Source organism: Apteryx rowi, unplaced genomic scaffold, assembly GCF_003343035.1.
Source record: "Apteryx rowi isolate R43461 unplaced genomic scaffold, aptRow1 scaffold_257, whole genome shotgun sequence".
In the NCBI taxonomy this organism is placed as follows: Eukaryota; Metazoa; Chordata; class Aves; order Apterygiformes; family Apterygidae; genus Apteryx; species Apteryx rowi.
The window spans coordinates 40192-58522 of NW_020448941.1; the positions used below are offsets into that span (position 1 = coordinate 40192).

The 18331-nt window shown below is 40.4% G+C and overlaps 1 protein-coding gene across 1 annotated transcript in view; it reads right to left on the reverse strand.

Moving 5' to 3' along the window:
* Window positions 1-243: 243 nt before the first annotated feature.
* The window catches only part of LOC112966813 (amine oxidase [flavin-containing] A-like), a 41053-nt gene continuing 22965 nt past the window's right edge, over window positions 244-18331 (reverse strand). The window contains exons 5-15 of the mRNA XM_026067281.1: window positions 17343-17434; window positions 13087-13228; window positions 10867-11016; window positions 9352-9511; window positions 7924-8020; window positions 6711-6764; window positions 5769-5826; window positions 5250-5347; window positions 3670-3781; window positions 2132-2194; window positions 244-1627 (exon numbers count right to left, since the gene is read on the reverse strand). Coding sequence (XP_025923066.1) covers window positions 1472-1627; window positions 2132-2194; window positions 3670-3781; window positions 5250-5347; window positions 5769-5826; window positions 6711-6764; window positions 7924-8020; window positions 9352-9511; window positions 10867-11016; window positions 13087-13228; window positions 17343-17434 — 1182 coding nt within the window. The 3' untranslated portion in view covers window positions 244-1471. The remainder of the gene's footprint in view (window positions 1628-2131; window positions 2195-3669; window positions 3782-5249; window positions 5348-5768; window positions 5827-6710; window positions 6765-7923; window positions 8021-9351; window positions 9512-10866; window positions 11017-13086; window positions 13229-17342; window positions 17435-18331) is intronic.

Genomic DNA, 18331 nt, shown 5'->3' on the forward strand with positions numbered 1-18331 from the left:
AATTATAGTGTCTACAAAGCTTTTCTGCAAAAAGGTGAGAGGACACATGAGTGTATTTGATGAGGAGGCCAGGAAGGAAGTCATAGTGCAGGGTAGGTAGGTATTTCCATTGGCTTGTAAATACTGATCACACAGAGTAAAGCAAGGGCTTTGGCTACTGCGGTACACAATATGCCTCAATATTTAACACAGGTCTGGAGAAAAAAATTCCTTCAGCAAACTCACAAAAAATGGCACATGTGAAAGAATATGAAGAAAAGTTTATCGAATAGATCCTCTTATCAAGGTTTCAGGACTATTTAAAGGCACATTTCACTGATATTGATGACAACTGAATGACAATTGAGTCCATGGACACATACAATGCTTACATCCATGGCGAAAAGACTGTATAATGATGGTACATTTTGAAACATATATTCCGACTTGGTTAACACTAAAGTGATTATTTTAAGTGTGCCATGTAYATAACAAGAGCGGAACAGGCAGATGCATCCAATTACTGTAATTTACAAGGCAGTAATTGAAGCCCCAAATATATTTCCAGTTATTGTAGGAAGGCAGTACAGATTACAAGTAAAATGAAGGACAGCAAATTGATAGGGAACCAGGAAACTGCTGACATCCTGAAAATAACAGCTAGCATCTGCTGTAAGTCAGAGGGGCTTTAACCTTACTAATTCATTTTACCCCACTTTAATAGCAAATGGACAGGCTGGATTGAATTCACTCGGGCCAGGAAACAACCGAGAGCCACTTTGTAGAAATGTTGCAAGGCATAAGACTCACTGAAGTACAGACATTTCACAATAGATAAGCGTAGTTCTTTGTTCAGTAGCAGGTAGAATAAAGTCCACTCATGCTTCTTCTCTTGCTGTTTAGTCATCTAATTCATGCTAATTATCTCTTCTCATTCAGCTCATCATTAAGTTTCACATTGTGATGTTTAATAATTAATCAAATGCATTTGAAAATTAATTTAACATTTCTATGCCTGATTGGCATGTTATTCTCTTCTGTGCAGCAGGGATATTATAGAAATAACCTCAAATATTCTGAGCCACTAACTGAGGTGAATATGTAAAGGTATTTATTAACTTGTGTGATAAAAAATATAACAGGAAGTGGAAATGAATGCATTATCCAAGACCTCTTTGCCTTTCGGAAAAAGCTCTGATCTGCATTTTCCCTTCCCTGTATTAGGAATATTATCATATTCAATCAAAAAAAAAATGGACAAGGAGAAGGCAAATTTGAAAAATGCCCCCCACTCCCCAGTTGATCTATTGTGTTTTGCTGGTAGCAATTGCAGTAGATTTAATGCATTAATTATGGTACTAAAAACCAAATCACCAGGAGAACAATTTTTGCCCTTTCCAGTTGTCCATGTCATTTCTCTCCAAAAATAACACTCATCTGGTAAAAGGGAAGAATAGGGAGTGTGCAGCTTCAAGTGGGCATTTAGAGCACACTAGTTTCGAATTAATAGTCCCTTTTTATAGGCAAAGAGCCCTGCAGCAGCCACAGAGGTGAAAAAAGCAGTAGATCCAACCAGACACAGCAGTCCTGATGCAGATGGCAAGTTTCTTTCCCAAAAGCTAGTAGTAAACGGTCGGGCTGGGACATCCTGGAAGAGAGGTCAGTTTGCATTACCGCAGGAACTCCCTCACTGTGCGAGTAAAGAGTACAAGTGTCTCCCACTATATTATAGACATCACAAGTTTTTACTGATGAGCAGATAAGGTGGGCGGAAGGACGGTCAGGGTTACGAAATGTGTAATTTCTGCTGTACCATAAGGCCACAGTACAGCGAAGGTAGAGTCACTAATGGGAGCTGCCTGTGACTGGTTATTAAGGTGGCTATATTAGACCTAAAACAATAGCCCAAGACTGGGCAGAATTAGACTAATTTCCTGAATTTTCCAGTCCTCCAGGCTACGAGATCATTGTACCTGTATCCGGTCATCCATCTCTTAGACAGGGGTAACAGTATTCCGTGGAGAAATTGAATGAGTGAATGCCGTTAACATGTGAGCTAATTAAAAACTTGCAGTAGTCATTTGGGTAGGGATTGCATCTTGACCAGGGGGGTTTGCTATTGCTCTGATGACAATGAGAAAGTAAAACCTACCTTTGACTCTGGCTCAGGCATCCAAATTTCATTCTCTGAGATCCTTCCCATAGTGCATAATATCTAAAAGAAAAATTATTTGTATCACATGCGGAAAATTAAAAAACACACTATGTTTTGGTTTGGAAAGACAGAGCAAGTCAGAGCAAGCAACACTGATAGAAAGCATAACTATGATTAGTTGAAAGTGCCTTGAACTAGAAAATATATAGTGATTTGTCTGTTCATATCAGCAAAGGAAGGAGGAGGAGGAGGCAGCTACGACAGTTTGTGTGAAAATATAGTAGCTGGTCATCAAACAATCATGTGCCTAACCAACGCTTTAAGGATAAAAGGACACTTCCAGTGTCATTCCAGTGTTATTACCTGCTGGTAAAAAGTAGGGATTCACACAGAAATTCACACGAACTGCTGATTTTCCAGATGGTTATTTTAAACTTCTTTTCAGTAGAAGTAAAAATGCTTTTTCACGTGGCAGGCTGGGAAGTTCTAAGGTGAGGTTACTGCCACACTCTCATGAGGCAAAGCCTACTAGGAGTGATACTGTTTGAATCAAAATTAGGAAGAGAGGAGAGGAGAGGAGAGGAGAGGAGAGGAGAGGAGAGGAGAGGAGAGGAGAGATATATGTCTGGGGCTTTCAAAGGTTAGGATTATGAAGCTGTCTCTTGCCTGTTCAGGTAGTACAAAGTTCATCAAGGATTTTTTTGACAATAAACTGATTGTAACAATCATAGAGGGGCAAATGAATGTCTCCAGAAGAGACAGGTAAGAGTTTTTGTAACTAGTACTTGTAGGCACAGAGAAAAGAAAAGAGAAATTAGGTGACTTGGAACAGAACAAGTAATGAGGCTTGTAAGGGGAATATGACATTCTGTCAAATGGAAGCAAAGGGATGATTTTCAGTTAAATAACAGCTCCGTGACTCTGCCATACAGAAGTTGTAACTATAAGGTATACCCTTTAATGTGTTTTTTCCTCCCTCTAGACTGTTGTAAAGAGATTTTACAGTGACTGGGAATCTAGCCCAATGCATGTCATTCTGAGGAGATTTAGACATCATCAGAGCTGCCCATTATGAATTCATAAAGCCTAGCTAAATGTATTCTCTCGTAAGAGGAGAAGCAGAAGGGATAAGAACAATGCTCAAATTACCACATTGCTGCACAGAAAAAAACTGCAAGCATTTGTAATGACTTAAATTATTTTTAAAACATGCTGTGATTAATTTGATAGAAATTGTGAAAGTATATCTAAGGGCAGCATCAGATTGGAGGGTTTCTTCCACAGACATCAAGTGTACCGTGTGAACTTCATTTTAAATCTCTAGTGCAGCAACATACTGTATAATGTTCTGATTCTGTTTTTGGCTTCACTTTATTCAACAACAAACTAAATCAAGGGTTTTTTTTTGTTTTTTTGTTTTTTAAAAGGGCTTTGGTTCACATTCTTTTCTGGGATTCTCCTGGGACCCTACCAGCCGCACTCAGTCCTCTTTAGCCTTTTAATAGAGATGATCAAAGCAAACCAAAGGTCTGTACCTCTCTAGCTGCTCTCTCTCCTGCCTGTACGGCCCCCTCCATGTATCCACTCCACTCGGTGGCTGTCTCTGTGCCAGCAAAGTAGATCCTGTCAATGGGCTGGCGAATGATCCTTCAAAACAAATGGAGAATGTCAGATGACAAGTAATAGGAAGACAATGTTACTTCTAAAAACGATGTGTTGGCTGTGATAGTGCTCTCAACTTAACTGCTCTAGAATTCCTGCATACCTGGGTTGGGGAGCAAAGTGCAATAAGCTCTCTTCACAGGATAACCCACCTGCTTTTATACACAAAACTCTAGCATTATTCAAGATCTGAGACAGAGAAAATCCAAGGCACAAATCAGTGTGCCCAGCTCCCATGCAGAGTAATACGAGTCTTATTTTAGTGCTGGGATAAGAGACAATCCTAACAGCCTCCAGAAATGCCATGAAGCTGATTGATAGATTTATGTCCTCTGCATGGCAGCTTTGTTGTTAGCCTGCCATTACAATGGGAAGTGAATGATGTTTTTGCAGCGACAGGTCACTAACACCAGCTTCTATTTGGAGATTCAACTTGCCTGGCTGCTTGCCAAAGGGGACAGCAGCTGAATGCCTCTGCATCCAGAATGGAGAGTTGCACTTCTCCCATTAGGATTGTATCAGCCGTTCAAAGCTGTACAGGCATCCCAGTCAGCCCAGCCATTGCTAATGAGCCTCCTTTCCCACATAAGGATGTGTCTGCTCCCATGGCTCTCATCTAATCCTGGATTAGGTTCTCCCTGTCTGCCTGACACCAGTTTCCTCAGGTCACAGGCTTCACCCATCACTTCCCAAACATTCAGATAGATACAGCAGGAAAATCTGAGTGTGAGAAGTCCCATCTTGGCACAGAGGCAGGGTGCATCTCCACAAGGGACAGTGAGTTTGAGAAAGATATACTAAAGAGCTCCCACACTGACATGATACATGATTTGTCTGATCATTGGTTATGGATATGTAATTTGTATGGTTGTTCCCAACAGGTTCTGAAATTGTGCTCTCCACCAGCTTCTGAGTGATATATCTAGAGTATTAATCAGTATTATCTAACACATTCCATTAGGAACATAGCAGTTCTGAATGGGAAGGTCATGTGAGGCTTTGGGAGGAGAGAATGAGTTTTCATATAACAATTTTATGTATTCCCCTGGTGATGTGAAAGAATGGGCTTTGCCAGAAACTGGTGCTGCACCTGCAAAGTCAGTGGAGAGTCTTCCACTGTCTAACATGTTCCCTCAAGGCTTTAGAGAGCAATGAGAGATCTACTGTAAAAACTGCATAGCAGCAAATACCGTAAGTAATCTAGCGGGGAAAGGTTTCATATTTCAAGCACGTGCCTTTGGGACTGTCTTTTGTTTCCCTAAAAATCACAAGAGAAACCGTGTTCTTATCAAAGCCAATAGCAAGATCCTTGAGCTGGGGATTAGAGAAGTGGAAAAGAGGGTCTGGAGTTCTCCCAATATGCTACACATCCTGTAAGCTTGTTGCATAAAGAATGTCATTGTAACAAGAGCTAAGAAATGTAAACTAAAAAGCAAAACATTCTCTGTTTTACCTTCCAAAAGTATACATTACGCCTGGTGGGAAGTAGGCTGTGTAACAACCCCCTGAATATTGTTCCATGCTCCAGTTCTTTTCTTCATAATGCACTGGCTGCAAGTATTAGCAAACATAAGAGAGTGAAAAAGGGGCAGAGAAACTGGAAATAAAAAGCTAATATCCTTCGAAGAGGGAAAAATCAGGGTAAGAATACCTGCTGAAGGAGTGCCATCTTGTCTGGTTAATGCTATCTATCAACACAAAACAAATCTTTGCACATTTACAGAAGCATTCGCTTCTCATGGGGAAATGACAGGACAAATTAAACCATTCACTGCCTTCTCTTTTCTTGTATAGAGTGAGACTGCTAGCTTTTTTCTTCCTGCAATTCCCTTCCCTTGGGAGCAGAGATTGTAAGGCACAACCTACAATTTTAGGTACCTGTTTTAGATACTGGGAATGTTGGCTTCATTCTACCAGAACAAAAGGCAACATTACTGTACAACACAGGTGAGAACAGAAATTCATTTATTACGTGTAAAGCCTCTTCCATCCCCATTGTCTTGGCATATGCCTCACAGATTTTCTTCTTCCTATATGAAAATAAAAGTAGAATGAAGAAAAAATAAGGTGGAAAAGAAACCTCAGCTATTGCTCTTATCATAAAAAAAAAATCACACTTATTGCAATACACTGGAAAGAAAATTGGGTTTTATTTTGTTTTCAATCTGATTTAAAGTTATTATCTTATTCTATGTTTTTAAAAGCTGATGCCTAAATGTGACATCCAAAATTGACCCTGTAAATGGGAAATGAAAGCTGATGTTGGCAATGAGTTCTAAAAAAAGAATCTTTGTACAGTTATCTTAGGATAAGGAGACAATTCATTCTCATGTTCACTGGTGGAAGACCAGAAGAGAACAGATATAAAACAGTGAAACCCCTAAAGATTTACTATAACTGAAAACAGAATGTGAGCTGGAGAATATTACACACACTCCTAAACAGAACTCCTGTTTCACTTAGATGTGTACCAAAATCACATTTAGAAATTACTGTTCATTCATTTCATGGACTAATGTAGAAACAATACTGTTGTAAACATGGAAGTTTAAATTTTATCATGCATGTCAGTGTTCCCTTCATCCTAGGGGTCAAGCATCATTTAGTGGGGATGCAGTTTGGGAATGTCTTCAGAAAAATCTTCTCAGACTACTTATAAACACGGAGCTGACAAGTCATAACATGGAAGAGTAGGCAGGACTTGGAAACTCTGAAATATCTATCAACTGGATGGATATTAGCATCTTGGCTTGTTTACACTAAAGTTCACTTTTCACCCCATTTCCAGTATTTGTAGTTGCTCTGAGCATGTGTATATATACATATGCACATACGTACACATGCACATTTCTGTGGTGAAGCATCCCAGAGAGCTGACCTATTTATGAAATATTTACTGTTTGCGAACTCTTACCTCTCTTCCTTACTGAGATGTGCCAGTTTAACAGCCTTTCTGGTAAGGATGAAACTGAAGAGAAAAATACAGCATATAAATATCACATAGTCCCAGCGCCCCAGTTGATTTGCAAGCTCTTTCTTGAAATGACTCTGAAAAAAAGGTGGGCAAACCATTCTACCAGTGCATAGCCAGCCTGACATTTTTTCATCATACTCCATCACTTAATATTTACATCTCACATGGATGAAAAGGACTGTATGGGGCCCTTCAATCACAGGAGCAACTGTCCCTTTGTAGCTATCATCTTCCAAGCACTTCTGCGCCAAGAGATTGAAGAAATCACAGCCCCAGATGTGTGTCCCCTTCACATTCCCACTGAGGCTGACAGCCTCACCCCAGGCAGCTGGAGCTTCCTACTGCTCCTAAGTAGGCTCTGCACGTGCAGGTCACTGCAATTCAGGTGAGTAGGACAGAGACTGCAGAACAAGGTCTGCACTGTAATGAAGACAAAGGGAGATGCTGGGGGGCCCCCTGCGCAGCTGGTTTGAAGGAAGAGTGTGTTTGCAGGGAGCATGCACTGAGGACCACCTGGCAGAGCCCATCTGTGAAAGTTACAGCTCTCACATGGGCTTTCAAAGCTGCCAGCACTGGCCTCTTTCTGCTGCCACTGGAACGAGTTCTACATCCCCATTGACTCAGGAAAGCAAAGGTAAACACAAATTGGGCAGAGTGGTCAACTAATTTTTTCACTGAACGGCTATTGCCTGGATTAACCACAAGCTGATGTTCTTTGTCTCTCTTCAGGTCAATGGGGAAAAGAAGGAAACAAGGACTTCTTGGACAACTGCATTTTCATTTGGGCCCAGGCCCAAAATAGAAGGCCCAACCTGGGCAGAACACAGGCTCACAAAACTAAGAAAAGGATTTACTTCTAAATGTATTCCACAGCAAAACACTAACTGAATGCTTAAAATGAACTACAGCTGAATTCAACAATTCTTTCCCAACAATCTCTTTTATACCAGGCTATTTGTGGCAGAAACTTCATATAAATCTATAGGGACTAGAGAGGCACAGGAGGGTTTTAGAAGTGCTCTCCTCCACAGATGAAGATTTTATGGGAGCAGCATCACCCATGAGATCTGACCATTTCCCCTCTTCTTCCTCCTCCCAGACTTTTATACAAAAAGAGATACACATCTGTAAGTACAGAATAGAAGCTCCTAACCCCATAATGGCAGGGAAAGATCCATCAGGTTTAGTGTCATCTATGGTTATTGCAATTGGAGATTCTTCATCCTCAATGAAAAGGGCACCACAATAACCTATTGGGAGAAAAGAAAACAAAATGATTGTCAGACAGACTTGGTGATGATCATTGTTACCTACAGTCATGAGCAGAGAAAATTATCAATAAGAGGAAATGTACAGTAATTCCTTTGTCACTGATAATACCTACAAAGTCTGAAGAGTTCTTGTAACATAGTGTCTTACCCTCACTCTTCCCTCAGACTCTAAGAATTTTTGCACACAGACATTATAATGGAATTTAAATGTTACTTTTATTACTTAGCAAGGAATTTCTGTGGCTTATTGCAATTCCCTTTGGCTTTCTATTATTGGCTGCAATAAACATTAAAAATAAATGGATCTAGCAAGAACTATGATGTGTTCTTTCCATGAGTAGCTTGGCCAAAACAACAAAAGCAACAGCAAAACCCAATGTAATTACGTCACGTCACTGTGGGCTCAGATTTACACTCTGTATTGATTTTGCAGAGGATAAGACTGTCAGAAATGATGTCCAGTAACAATAATGCACCAGAAACATAGGCCATCTAATCTAGTATCAGATCCCTGACTGAGGCCACTTACATGTTCCAGATGAACACGCAAAAAAACCTGTATGGATAACAATGTATGAGCCTTCCCACATTTTTATGTAATCCCAGTCAATGATCGGTTTATGCCCTGCAATACTCAGATTTATAGTCTTTCTAGTATAAAAAAAAATTCTTACCCAATGTAGCTATCAATATGATATAGGAAGTGGAAACTAACCTGTTTCTACAAATACCTCTGGAAATGGTAACTTATTTTTTGATCATTCATTAACAGTTAAAGCCAAGAAACATGTGATGTTGCAGTATACGGGAAAAAATATCTCGAGTTAAACAAAAAGCTAAYCTACTTTTTCCAGTCCTCTGAGATATCAAGTCTGTAGAGCAGAGGATTAAAAACAGTGAAAGGTCTTTCTTATACTTTAAGCTCTCCTTGTTTTCTGCTATAAATTCTTCTTGGCTGTCCTAACTCTGTCCCTGGCAGGGAGAAGTAAAGAAGTGCCTTGCTCCTGCAGGGTCACAGTTTCTGTGCATTGCAAGTAATCTATGCAGCCTTCTGCAATGAACGCTTCCTTGGCTAGTATCTCTGAGATTCGGGATCCCATCTGGGTCTGGACTCTGYTTTGTGAAAAGGTGAATATTCAAGTTTGGGAAGAGCTCTCTTTCCCAAGGAGCTTTACCTTTGCTTTTTCTGTGTATTTGATTTTGGGCGTTTGCACATTTAAACCCCTTTGGTTTTATTCCTTGATAGACAGCAGAACTTTAAAGTTAGTTTAGCACCAAGTCCTCCCAAGTCCTTCAATTTCCCCACATACCCTTCCTTTCCCAGAAGGCTTCCCTGTAGTACACCATGCATTTTATGACAGACCCCATAGGCAGACGCTGAATTAACTGGTTTCTTTTTGGTGGCAGTTCTGGTTTGTAATGAATCTTCGTTGTCAGGATAGGGGGGATAGCACTGATCACATACTTGCACTGAAATGTAAAACACAGTCAGTACACTTAAGGTGCTACCTCTCATTGAGGTTGCCCACCATGCCACATTTGAAAGACTCTCTTTCCAGTTGTTGATAACTTCCCCACACCTGGCTTTGCTGTTTTAATTTCCTACACAGATACTACCAGGTTACCAAAAGAATTCTGTTATTTTAGAAAATGAAATCAGGGAAAAATATGTTGTTTTGTGATTAGATGATTCTTGACAGCTTTCTGAACACTTTCTGAACAGAGGTGAAATTTGGCTAGAGAGAGGTGGGTGAAATGGGAAAGGACACATATCTTATCACACAGATAAAAGTGTCTTTTAATACTACCAAGAAAATATGACCTGCTTTCGTCCAAATAATAAGCTGTTAAAAAACCAAAATCACTTTTGCGCATGTTCATGGGATACAGCTTCAACAGTGACAGCTAACACCTACGGTGATTTCAGCTTTCTTGAATATGCTCCAAGCATCTCACAGGTCCTATATGTGACTGGAGTGACAAAGGATGCTCTGCTTCAGAGCTCAGGGTGACACTATACCACTATAGACACCACTGCTTTCAGCTGTTGTCATGCTGGTGGGGACAGGCACAGCAGCTGAGTGCAGGAAACCTCTCTCCTCCAACTATGCTGCTGCTCAGCAATATGGAAAGGGAAACTTTCTGATTTAAAAATCCTTGGGGAAGGGAGAGAGTCTAGTCCTAGAGGACATCCTTAAACTGTCTTCTCTGTCAAACAACCCTTTTCCTTTCTGCTAACTTTCTTGAAAAGTCTTCCAAAGGCTGCCGTCAGTGAGAGGAGGTTCTTACAGACCCTTCATGCTTGTCCTGCACAAGCCTGACTCTCCTCTGTGGCAGGGTCCGTCCTGTATACTGAATGGAACTGCCGTCCTGCAGATAACATTATATGTAATCACGTACTGACATATTATTTCACAATGCAGCTGCACAAAAGAGGCTGAACTCTGGCCTCTCCTAACTTGCGACAAGCAGACCTTGCAATCTTACTAACAGCATTTGAAATGTTGTCTTTCTTTTCTGCAAACCACAATCTTGGATAAGAACAGGAACATTATTTTTCTTTATTTTAAATGGCCTTAATGAGGAACTAAAACACAAAATTATATAATCACAGAAACAGTTAAGATAGAAAAGACAGACTAATGACAGAAACCAATTAGGAAAACAATGAGATGTGAATCTGTAAAGCAGGCTTCACAGACTGTCAGAATAGTTTGAGAAATAGACACACACAAATGGGTACTCCTGATTACATCTAGCTAACAGCTACAGCAGATGTATTCCCCCACTAAATGCATACCCTACTTTTATTTTGATCAAATTACCTCATATATCTCATGGTTTACAGTCTCCACAATGACATTATCACCTGTCTGATCAATACGGACCACAGGACTCTCCAGTTTAACTCTGCCTTTGAGGCGTTCCATTATCTTCTCTGTTATCTGACCAGAACCCCCAATAAACTTCCTCTCCTAAAAACAAACAGAAAAACAAACAAAATTCACTGGCATTAATCACAATGAACTTGAGTATAACTTCTGTCATAAGCAGGAACTTCCAGATCAAACCTGCAAGTTCTAAGGATGCACTAAGTTGCCTAGACTTTCAAAAGAGCTGTCACAAGTCTGAACACCAGCAAAGATTGTTATCCAAACTACTTTTGCAATGGGTTGTTTAATTAGCTGGCTTGAAGACTCAGGAAGACTAGAGAACAAAAAATCCTAATGCAGATATTTTAGCTAGTATAAAGGAACCACTTTATAAAAAAGAAGTTTTGATGCTTTTACCTATCTCTATGCTACCAAAACCTGCATATGTGACAAAGATACTAGCTTGCTTTTGTACAGCTAAAGCCTTCACAAGCCCAGAAGCAAGATAGATCTTTAACTGAATCTAGCCTCAAATGCAGCAGACAATAAGCTTTATCTGTCCCTGGGAAGAAACAAAGATACTGTTGTCTGGAAAAAGCACATTTCATGACATATATTTCTTTGTGATGTCTGTGCAGAGGCCTGGTGGAAACACTAACCCTCTTTCATCTATCAGCCACCAGCATTATACCAGGCAGCTCAATTCCACATATAAGATTTTGGTATGGCAGGGAGGAAAGAAACAACAAAGTCTTGTGCTAAAGGACTGAAATGGCTGTCTGAAGATGTGTTATAAGTCTTGTCATGGATGCTAAGTCAGAAATGTTTATCAATTTGCTCAGCTGTTCTTTTTTTTTTTTTTTTAATCAGGGTGAGAAGATAGGGAAGGAGGGTAGAAACCAAGACGGCTTGTCAGATCCAGGCACAATGAAAAGGAAGTCCTCTGCCCTTGTCAGTCTAGCTTTCCACTCTCTTCTTGTTTAGCTATCAGTATTTTGGGATTCATTTCATTTCCAGTTCCAGCTGTAAGGTCTAGCAGCTGCTAACACTGGCTGGAAAGTGGGGCTGGGAGGCCCCTGAGGAAGAAGGCTCTTGGGTCTCACTCCCACCCCAGTGTAGCATTACCTGTACTTTTGTCCTTCCTAGCACATGCTTGTCTATCCTCACCCTAAAGGATAGACACTGATGGAGACTTCACTCTCCTCCAGGCCATTTCTTTTATTGCTTCCCTATCCTTAGCACTTGGAATTTTGTGTTCCTGTCTCTGCTTTCATTGCTCGTCACTGAAGTTTAAAATGCTACACCTGTTTCCTGAGGCTGTTTTAACTGAAGTAAGAGGTAAAGGGTGCCAACATACCACATCCAATCTCTTTTGATAGCTCCCTGACCCCTTTTATGAAACTTATCTAGAAAAACCACATGAAAAATGTGAGATTCTGTAGACAATCAGATGCCTGCCATGGCCAAGGTGAGAAACAATCTAAAGTAGTTCATTAAATATGCCACCATGTGAGCTGTCTCAAGAAGCAAGGGCCTTTTGCTACCTATTTCCAACTTCCATCATTAACGGTCACCACAAAAAGAGGCAATACCACAAAGGCAAATATTCTAAGATCAAACATTTTTCTGGTGGGCACAGCGCTCCCATGCTCTGAACCCAGATGATGTCAGTCATCACAGCCAATCCTAAAATCACTGTTTTCTCATGCTCTGGAACTTGCTGTTCTGTTTAAAGAATACTTCCAAGAAAATCTCACAATGAAATTTTCAAGCAGCTGCTTATTACATTAGTATTTCAGTTTGAAATACACTTGCTTTGTACTCCTAAACACATTCAGACATGGTAAGTAACCCACAGAAAACAAATTGGCAGATATTGAAAAACCAAAAAGCAACAAAACAGTGACAAAAGAACTATGCTGAAGGAAATGTAGGAAAGAAGAATTAATTAAATTGTCTCAATTTACCCCAAACCCTAGCTAATAAAATCCCTCATTGTACAGTGTTAACCAAGAGGGCTGTTCATCCTCGTGAGAACATAATTGTCTCTGATGCCACATAAACATAGTGTTTTGTCTTCTTTTCATTAATTGCAGGGGCTTGACAGGTACAACAACACTCCACTTACTATTTATGGTTTCAAGAGAGGAAGAATATTTGACGTTTTTGTACCTGGCCCCCATTGGTCACAGAGAATATCCTGGCTGTGCCCCCACATTGCCTCACATACCACAGAAACCAGAGAGCAGAGACTTCATGAGGCTCAGATGTGACATTGACATTCACAAAGAAGGTGGCATATTCTTTAGCAGCTCTGCAGGAAACACAGGGACAGAAACAGTTAGTGAGTAAACGTGACTTTCTGATTGCTTTCATTAATCTTTCTTTATTATTTTTGAAAAGGGGTTCTATTCAAAAATCAGGAAAGCAGAAATGATTTTCACCTGTCTTATTTTTTTTTAGCCTGTAGCAAGATCATTTCAATGAGTTTATATCAGCAGCTTCCCTCTCCTCCAAAGCATYTACCCCAATTAGTGTGAAATTCCACTGATTTTACCTTGGTTATTTCCTTAAATAGTTTCCCAGCTGCTATTACTTTCATCAAAACAAATATTTTTCTCAACAGGAGAATGCATTTGGTAACCAGCTAGGGAAACTCTTCTGCCTTTCTCCTCCATGGGGAACTCAACAGAAACATCATTTTCAAGTTTTCATTGGTCCTGATGGATTCAACTAGCCACATTTCCAAAGACATTCTTAGTCTCCCATCTAACATTGCTGCACAGCACTGTTATAAAGCCAAAAATCAGATGTGGTAAGTAACCCGTGGAAACCAAACTGGCAGTCATCACCATAAATATAAAGAGAGGGCCAGCTGTCTACTGAAGTAATGTCTCTGAATAGAAACAAAGTTACACCAGCAGGAAATGAATACCTTGGTATTAACATTTGTTTCATTTGCGACTGTAGATTACTACAAAAATTGAGATCATTTAGCAAAGATAGTCAAAGGTCTTTGATTGAGATAAAGTTTCATAAAACAGAACAAATTTATAATCATCTGCTAAAGGAAGCAACTTTGCAAGTTATCTGTGCTAAAATATGTAACTTATAAACTTTTATAACCTCCTTTCCTTGGGCATGAAGTACAATGGCCTCTATTTCATTAGCAAGAATATGAAAACGTCCTGCATGCAAGAACCCTCTCTAACAAGTCTGAAGGTACCAAGACACTAAACAGTTGTAGCAGGCTTAGGTCTGAGAAATGTAAAGGGAGTGTCTAGGATCAGTAGGTATTCACTTGTGACACATGACAAGTATATGTTCTTTTATAATCTTGACACAAGTCATAATGAAAATGGCAAGAAAGAGCTACTGTCCTTCCATTAGCAGAAGTTACTTGGACCTGAATGGCAACTCAAAAGATCAAATTTCTGCTTAGAGAACTATAGTTTTTAACCACGTTTAGGAAAACTTGGTTTGGCTTGAAGATATAAAATGGCTTTTTGCTAAGTTTTTGAATGTGTCTCAGTTCAACATGTCCATTAAACCTGGAGTGCCACAAAACAATCAGCAGTAGAAGCAGTCTTGCAGAGCAGCATGTTACAACACAGATCACTATAAAGCCACTTCTGCTTGTAATTCACTGACTTACTAAGAGGAACAGTAAAAACTAGAAGAGGAAGAGCCAGCACACTTGCAACAAAAAGGGTAGTTCAAAGTGACTGTGTTTGTAGACAAATGGCTCATAAAATTMATTGCAAAGAAAACTACAGTGCAACAGTGAGCAAGAGAAAGCCCAGATGGCTATACCTCATATCACACAGATCTGGAGCAGGATTTAAGCCAGCGTAATTTCAGCTGGAAAGTTTCAGGAAGTTTCAGGCACAGTGCTAAACCACAGTCAGAATGAAAGGCAAACAAAACACAGACGAACAAATAAAAGATGCTGAATGTAAGGAAGGGTGGTATTTTAGAACAGCACAGGGGACTGGCACAGAAAGAGGGGATAAAACTGCCAGTATGAGCACACTTCTGTTTGCCTTATAATGAGAATAAATTGGAAAAGGAAAGGAAAAAAAAAAGGAATATTTCCAGTTGTTGGCACTCAACATCCCACACTGTATGTATTAAAAAAAATCACCCCCCCCCAAAAAAAAAGCAACAAAAAAACCCCAGTGTGGTCCTTCATAGACAGAAAAAAGGCAGGCTGGATCTGCTGCTCACAAAGAAGGAAGAACTATTGGATGATGTAAAGGGCAAGAGCAACCTTGGTTGCAGCGACCATGAGACTGTGTGGTTTAAGATCCTGAGAGGAATGAGCAAGACAAACAGCAGAATTATGACCCTGGACTTCAGAAGAGCAGATTTTAGCTTCCTCAGGGACCTGCTTGGCAGAATCCCGTAGGAAACTGCCCTGGAAGGCAAAGGCCCGGGAGAGCTTGCTAATCTTCGAGGACAGCCTCCTCAGAGCACAAGAGCAGTCCATTGCAAGGTGCAGACAGACAAGCAAGCATGACAGAAGGCCAGCATGGGTGAACGTGGGCTCCTGACTGAGCTCAGACACAACAAGGTACACAGAAAGTGGAAGCAGGGCCAGGGTACTTGCGAGGAAGACAAAGACATTGCCCATGCATGTAGTAGTGGAGTCAGGAAAGTCAACGGACTTGGAGCTGAAACTAGCCAGGAAGGCAAAAGGCAACAACAAAGGTTGCCTCAACTACCTTTGCTGCCTTGTTTCCCTCCAAGAGTTTCAGAAAACCAGCAGCCACTACTGCTGAAATGAGAAGCAGCACTGGAACTTTTAAGGAGTTTCCAGAGCCAAAGGCTGCTTACTTCCCCTCCCCTGGTCTTGTGCTGCCCCTACCAATTGAATGACCACTGGAAAACAGCTGCCCTGTGGCACAGCGTACTGCTCTCTGATCTGTCAGCTTCATTTTCCTGCTCCACGGTACACACAACACAGCTCAATGAGTAAAAGCAGCCACATATTATAAACACATATATGTGCAAGAGAAGGCATAGCCAAGAGTCAGGGGACATCATTCCTCAACTCTCCTTCCAGCCTGCTGTGTGGCCTGGGAAGCCCTTCTCTGTTCTTTCCGCCTTCATCTCTACGCCTACAAGTGATCTTTATTCATATGTAGAAAGTGTAGTTTTATTTATAAGGTGTTGCTTTTTCTAAAGCTAAAAAAAAGGCATGTTCTCAAACTGAGTTAACTGAAATCCTAGTGAGAAGAGCACCAGCTGTCACACTCACGGGGATCTGCATGCTGAGACAAACTCTAGGCTTCCCCAGCATCTTTAATCATACCTGCTAACTGATAAAGGCAGTGCGTACTATCTTATCCTCCACAGACCTTCACCCAGTGCCTAATAACAGTCCATCACAACGATCAGTCTCATCTTAAATATCTTCTACTCCCTCATTGCCTGAATGTATCTACTGTCTCCCATCTTAAATTATGGGCTCTTTGGGAGAGATGCAATATATTTCTGTTGTGTTTACATAGCACCTAACACTGCGGGGTTCTGGTCTGTGAGGGAGACATTAAGGCACTAAGATAAGAAAAACAATAGATGATAACAAAGCTTAGCCAACTCAAGTCACCAACAACTATTTCTTTATCCTTTGTGGATAGCACACCCTCAGATACTCAAAAATGTTTCAAAAGACTTGGCTGAAATAACTGCTCTGTATTTAAAACTGTTTTATACTATTATGGTCTGCATGTACGCTCATTTATATCTCATCTTTTCTAATAGCTCCCTGTAGACTTTATGCTGAAATATTAACCCCACTGAAGACCACAGTAATTTTTCCACTACTTCCAAGATTTCATGTCACATTATGACAGCTCTCAACCTCTCTACAATGACTTTCTACAAACATCTAGTAATTTTTATTGATCTTTGAGTCTGCCTTAATTTTTCAGTCCCCTTTTTTCCTCCACTTTCAAAAGCTATTGTTTTACTTCCTCCACAGCACTGAATAAAAAGGAACAATTGCTTACCTTGTTATTCATGAGATACCAGGTGTTAGGGTAGTGTAATATGGCAGTTATGAAACACCATAGAATTGTTAATGCATTCAGTGTACCATGCACATTGTTTCTGTTTCCCCTCCTACATTACCATTGTCTRCCCTATACCACCACCCTTGCCTTTGTCCATACTGAATCACATTTCATCAACTTTAGGCATTTCCAACTTCTCAGGCTCATTCTGCTTTTTGGAGTCTCCAGGTTTTTGGTGGCCCTCCTGCCCATGGATGCTTAGCCCATGGGATGTTTGATCATGTCCCATCTGAAGTCAGTTGGAACATGAACAGGCTCTCAGTGACTAAGTTTCATGCTGTGTCCCAGAATTTGCTAGGGAGCCAATATCATTCTAAGGCCAGATTCCAAAATGAATAAAGAGTTTAGTACTTGGTCCAGCAAGTGTTATTTATCAGCTGTTCCATGGTCATTTTGTCCCATTCTTCAGCATGTGGAGCATCCCATGGTGCTTCAAGAGGTATCTACAGAGACAAAATATTCAAGAAATTATTTAGTACTATATCACCCACTACCTGGTCATAGCTAGTTTATAGCACAGCGGGGACTGATACGTTGGCCCAGATTTGCTTTTGTCCTTGGCACATAGCTGTAAACCCGGAATAAGTCCACTGAATGAAATGGTCTCCATTTACACCTTTGGGCATGAGTTGTACCATGAGAACTAAGTCTGCTTTATCTGACCAATGAACTAAATTGATAACCAGCCTTTATGTTGGGACTCACTTCCACTGGCTCTTAGCCATCTAGAAGTGAGGTGTCTATTCAAATTTAGTTTCTTGGTTTCCTTTACAAGCTGAGGGAAAATTTCTCTCTCCAGTCATAGATTCATTTAGCTGTAAGACAGGTATCTGAAAGCATGTATGCCTCTCTGTTGACTACAGAGGGAGCAAAAACGACTAGATAATATTAAGTGATTTTTAGACAGTTAAAGACTTAATAGTAATCCATTGCATGCAAGTACCACAACACATGAAGACACTAATGTATATTTGACCTTTTTCAAAATATATATTATCTGAGGAAAAACAGGCATAGTACGTACAAACCTGATTCTGCATAAGCACATACACCTGACGAACTTACTTTGCTGGAATACAGTTCCCTGTGCTTGTTATTGTAAGGCAGGGACCCTGGTTTGCAGCAAGATTATAGGGCATGTGATAGACATTTGAAGGACAGCATGACTCCCCAGGGGCTGCTTTTTGTAGACAGGAAGTTCTGCAGTTATACTACTTGAGTTCTGGAGGCATTTACCATTTGAGTACTTTAGAAATAAAGTTACTCTGAAGCCAAACTGGATCCCAGCTCAGGAAGTTATAAAGAAGAATTATCATTGCCCTAATAGGCTTTTTCATAGA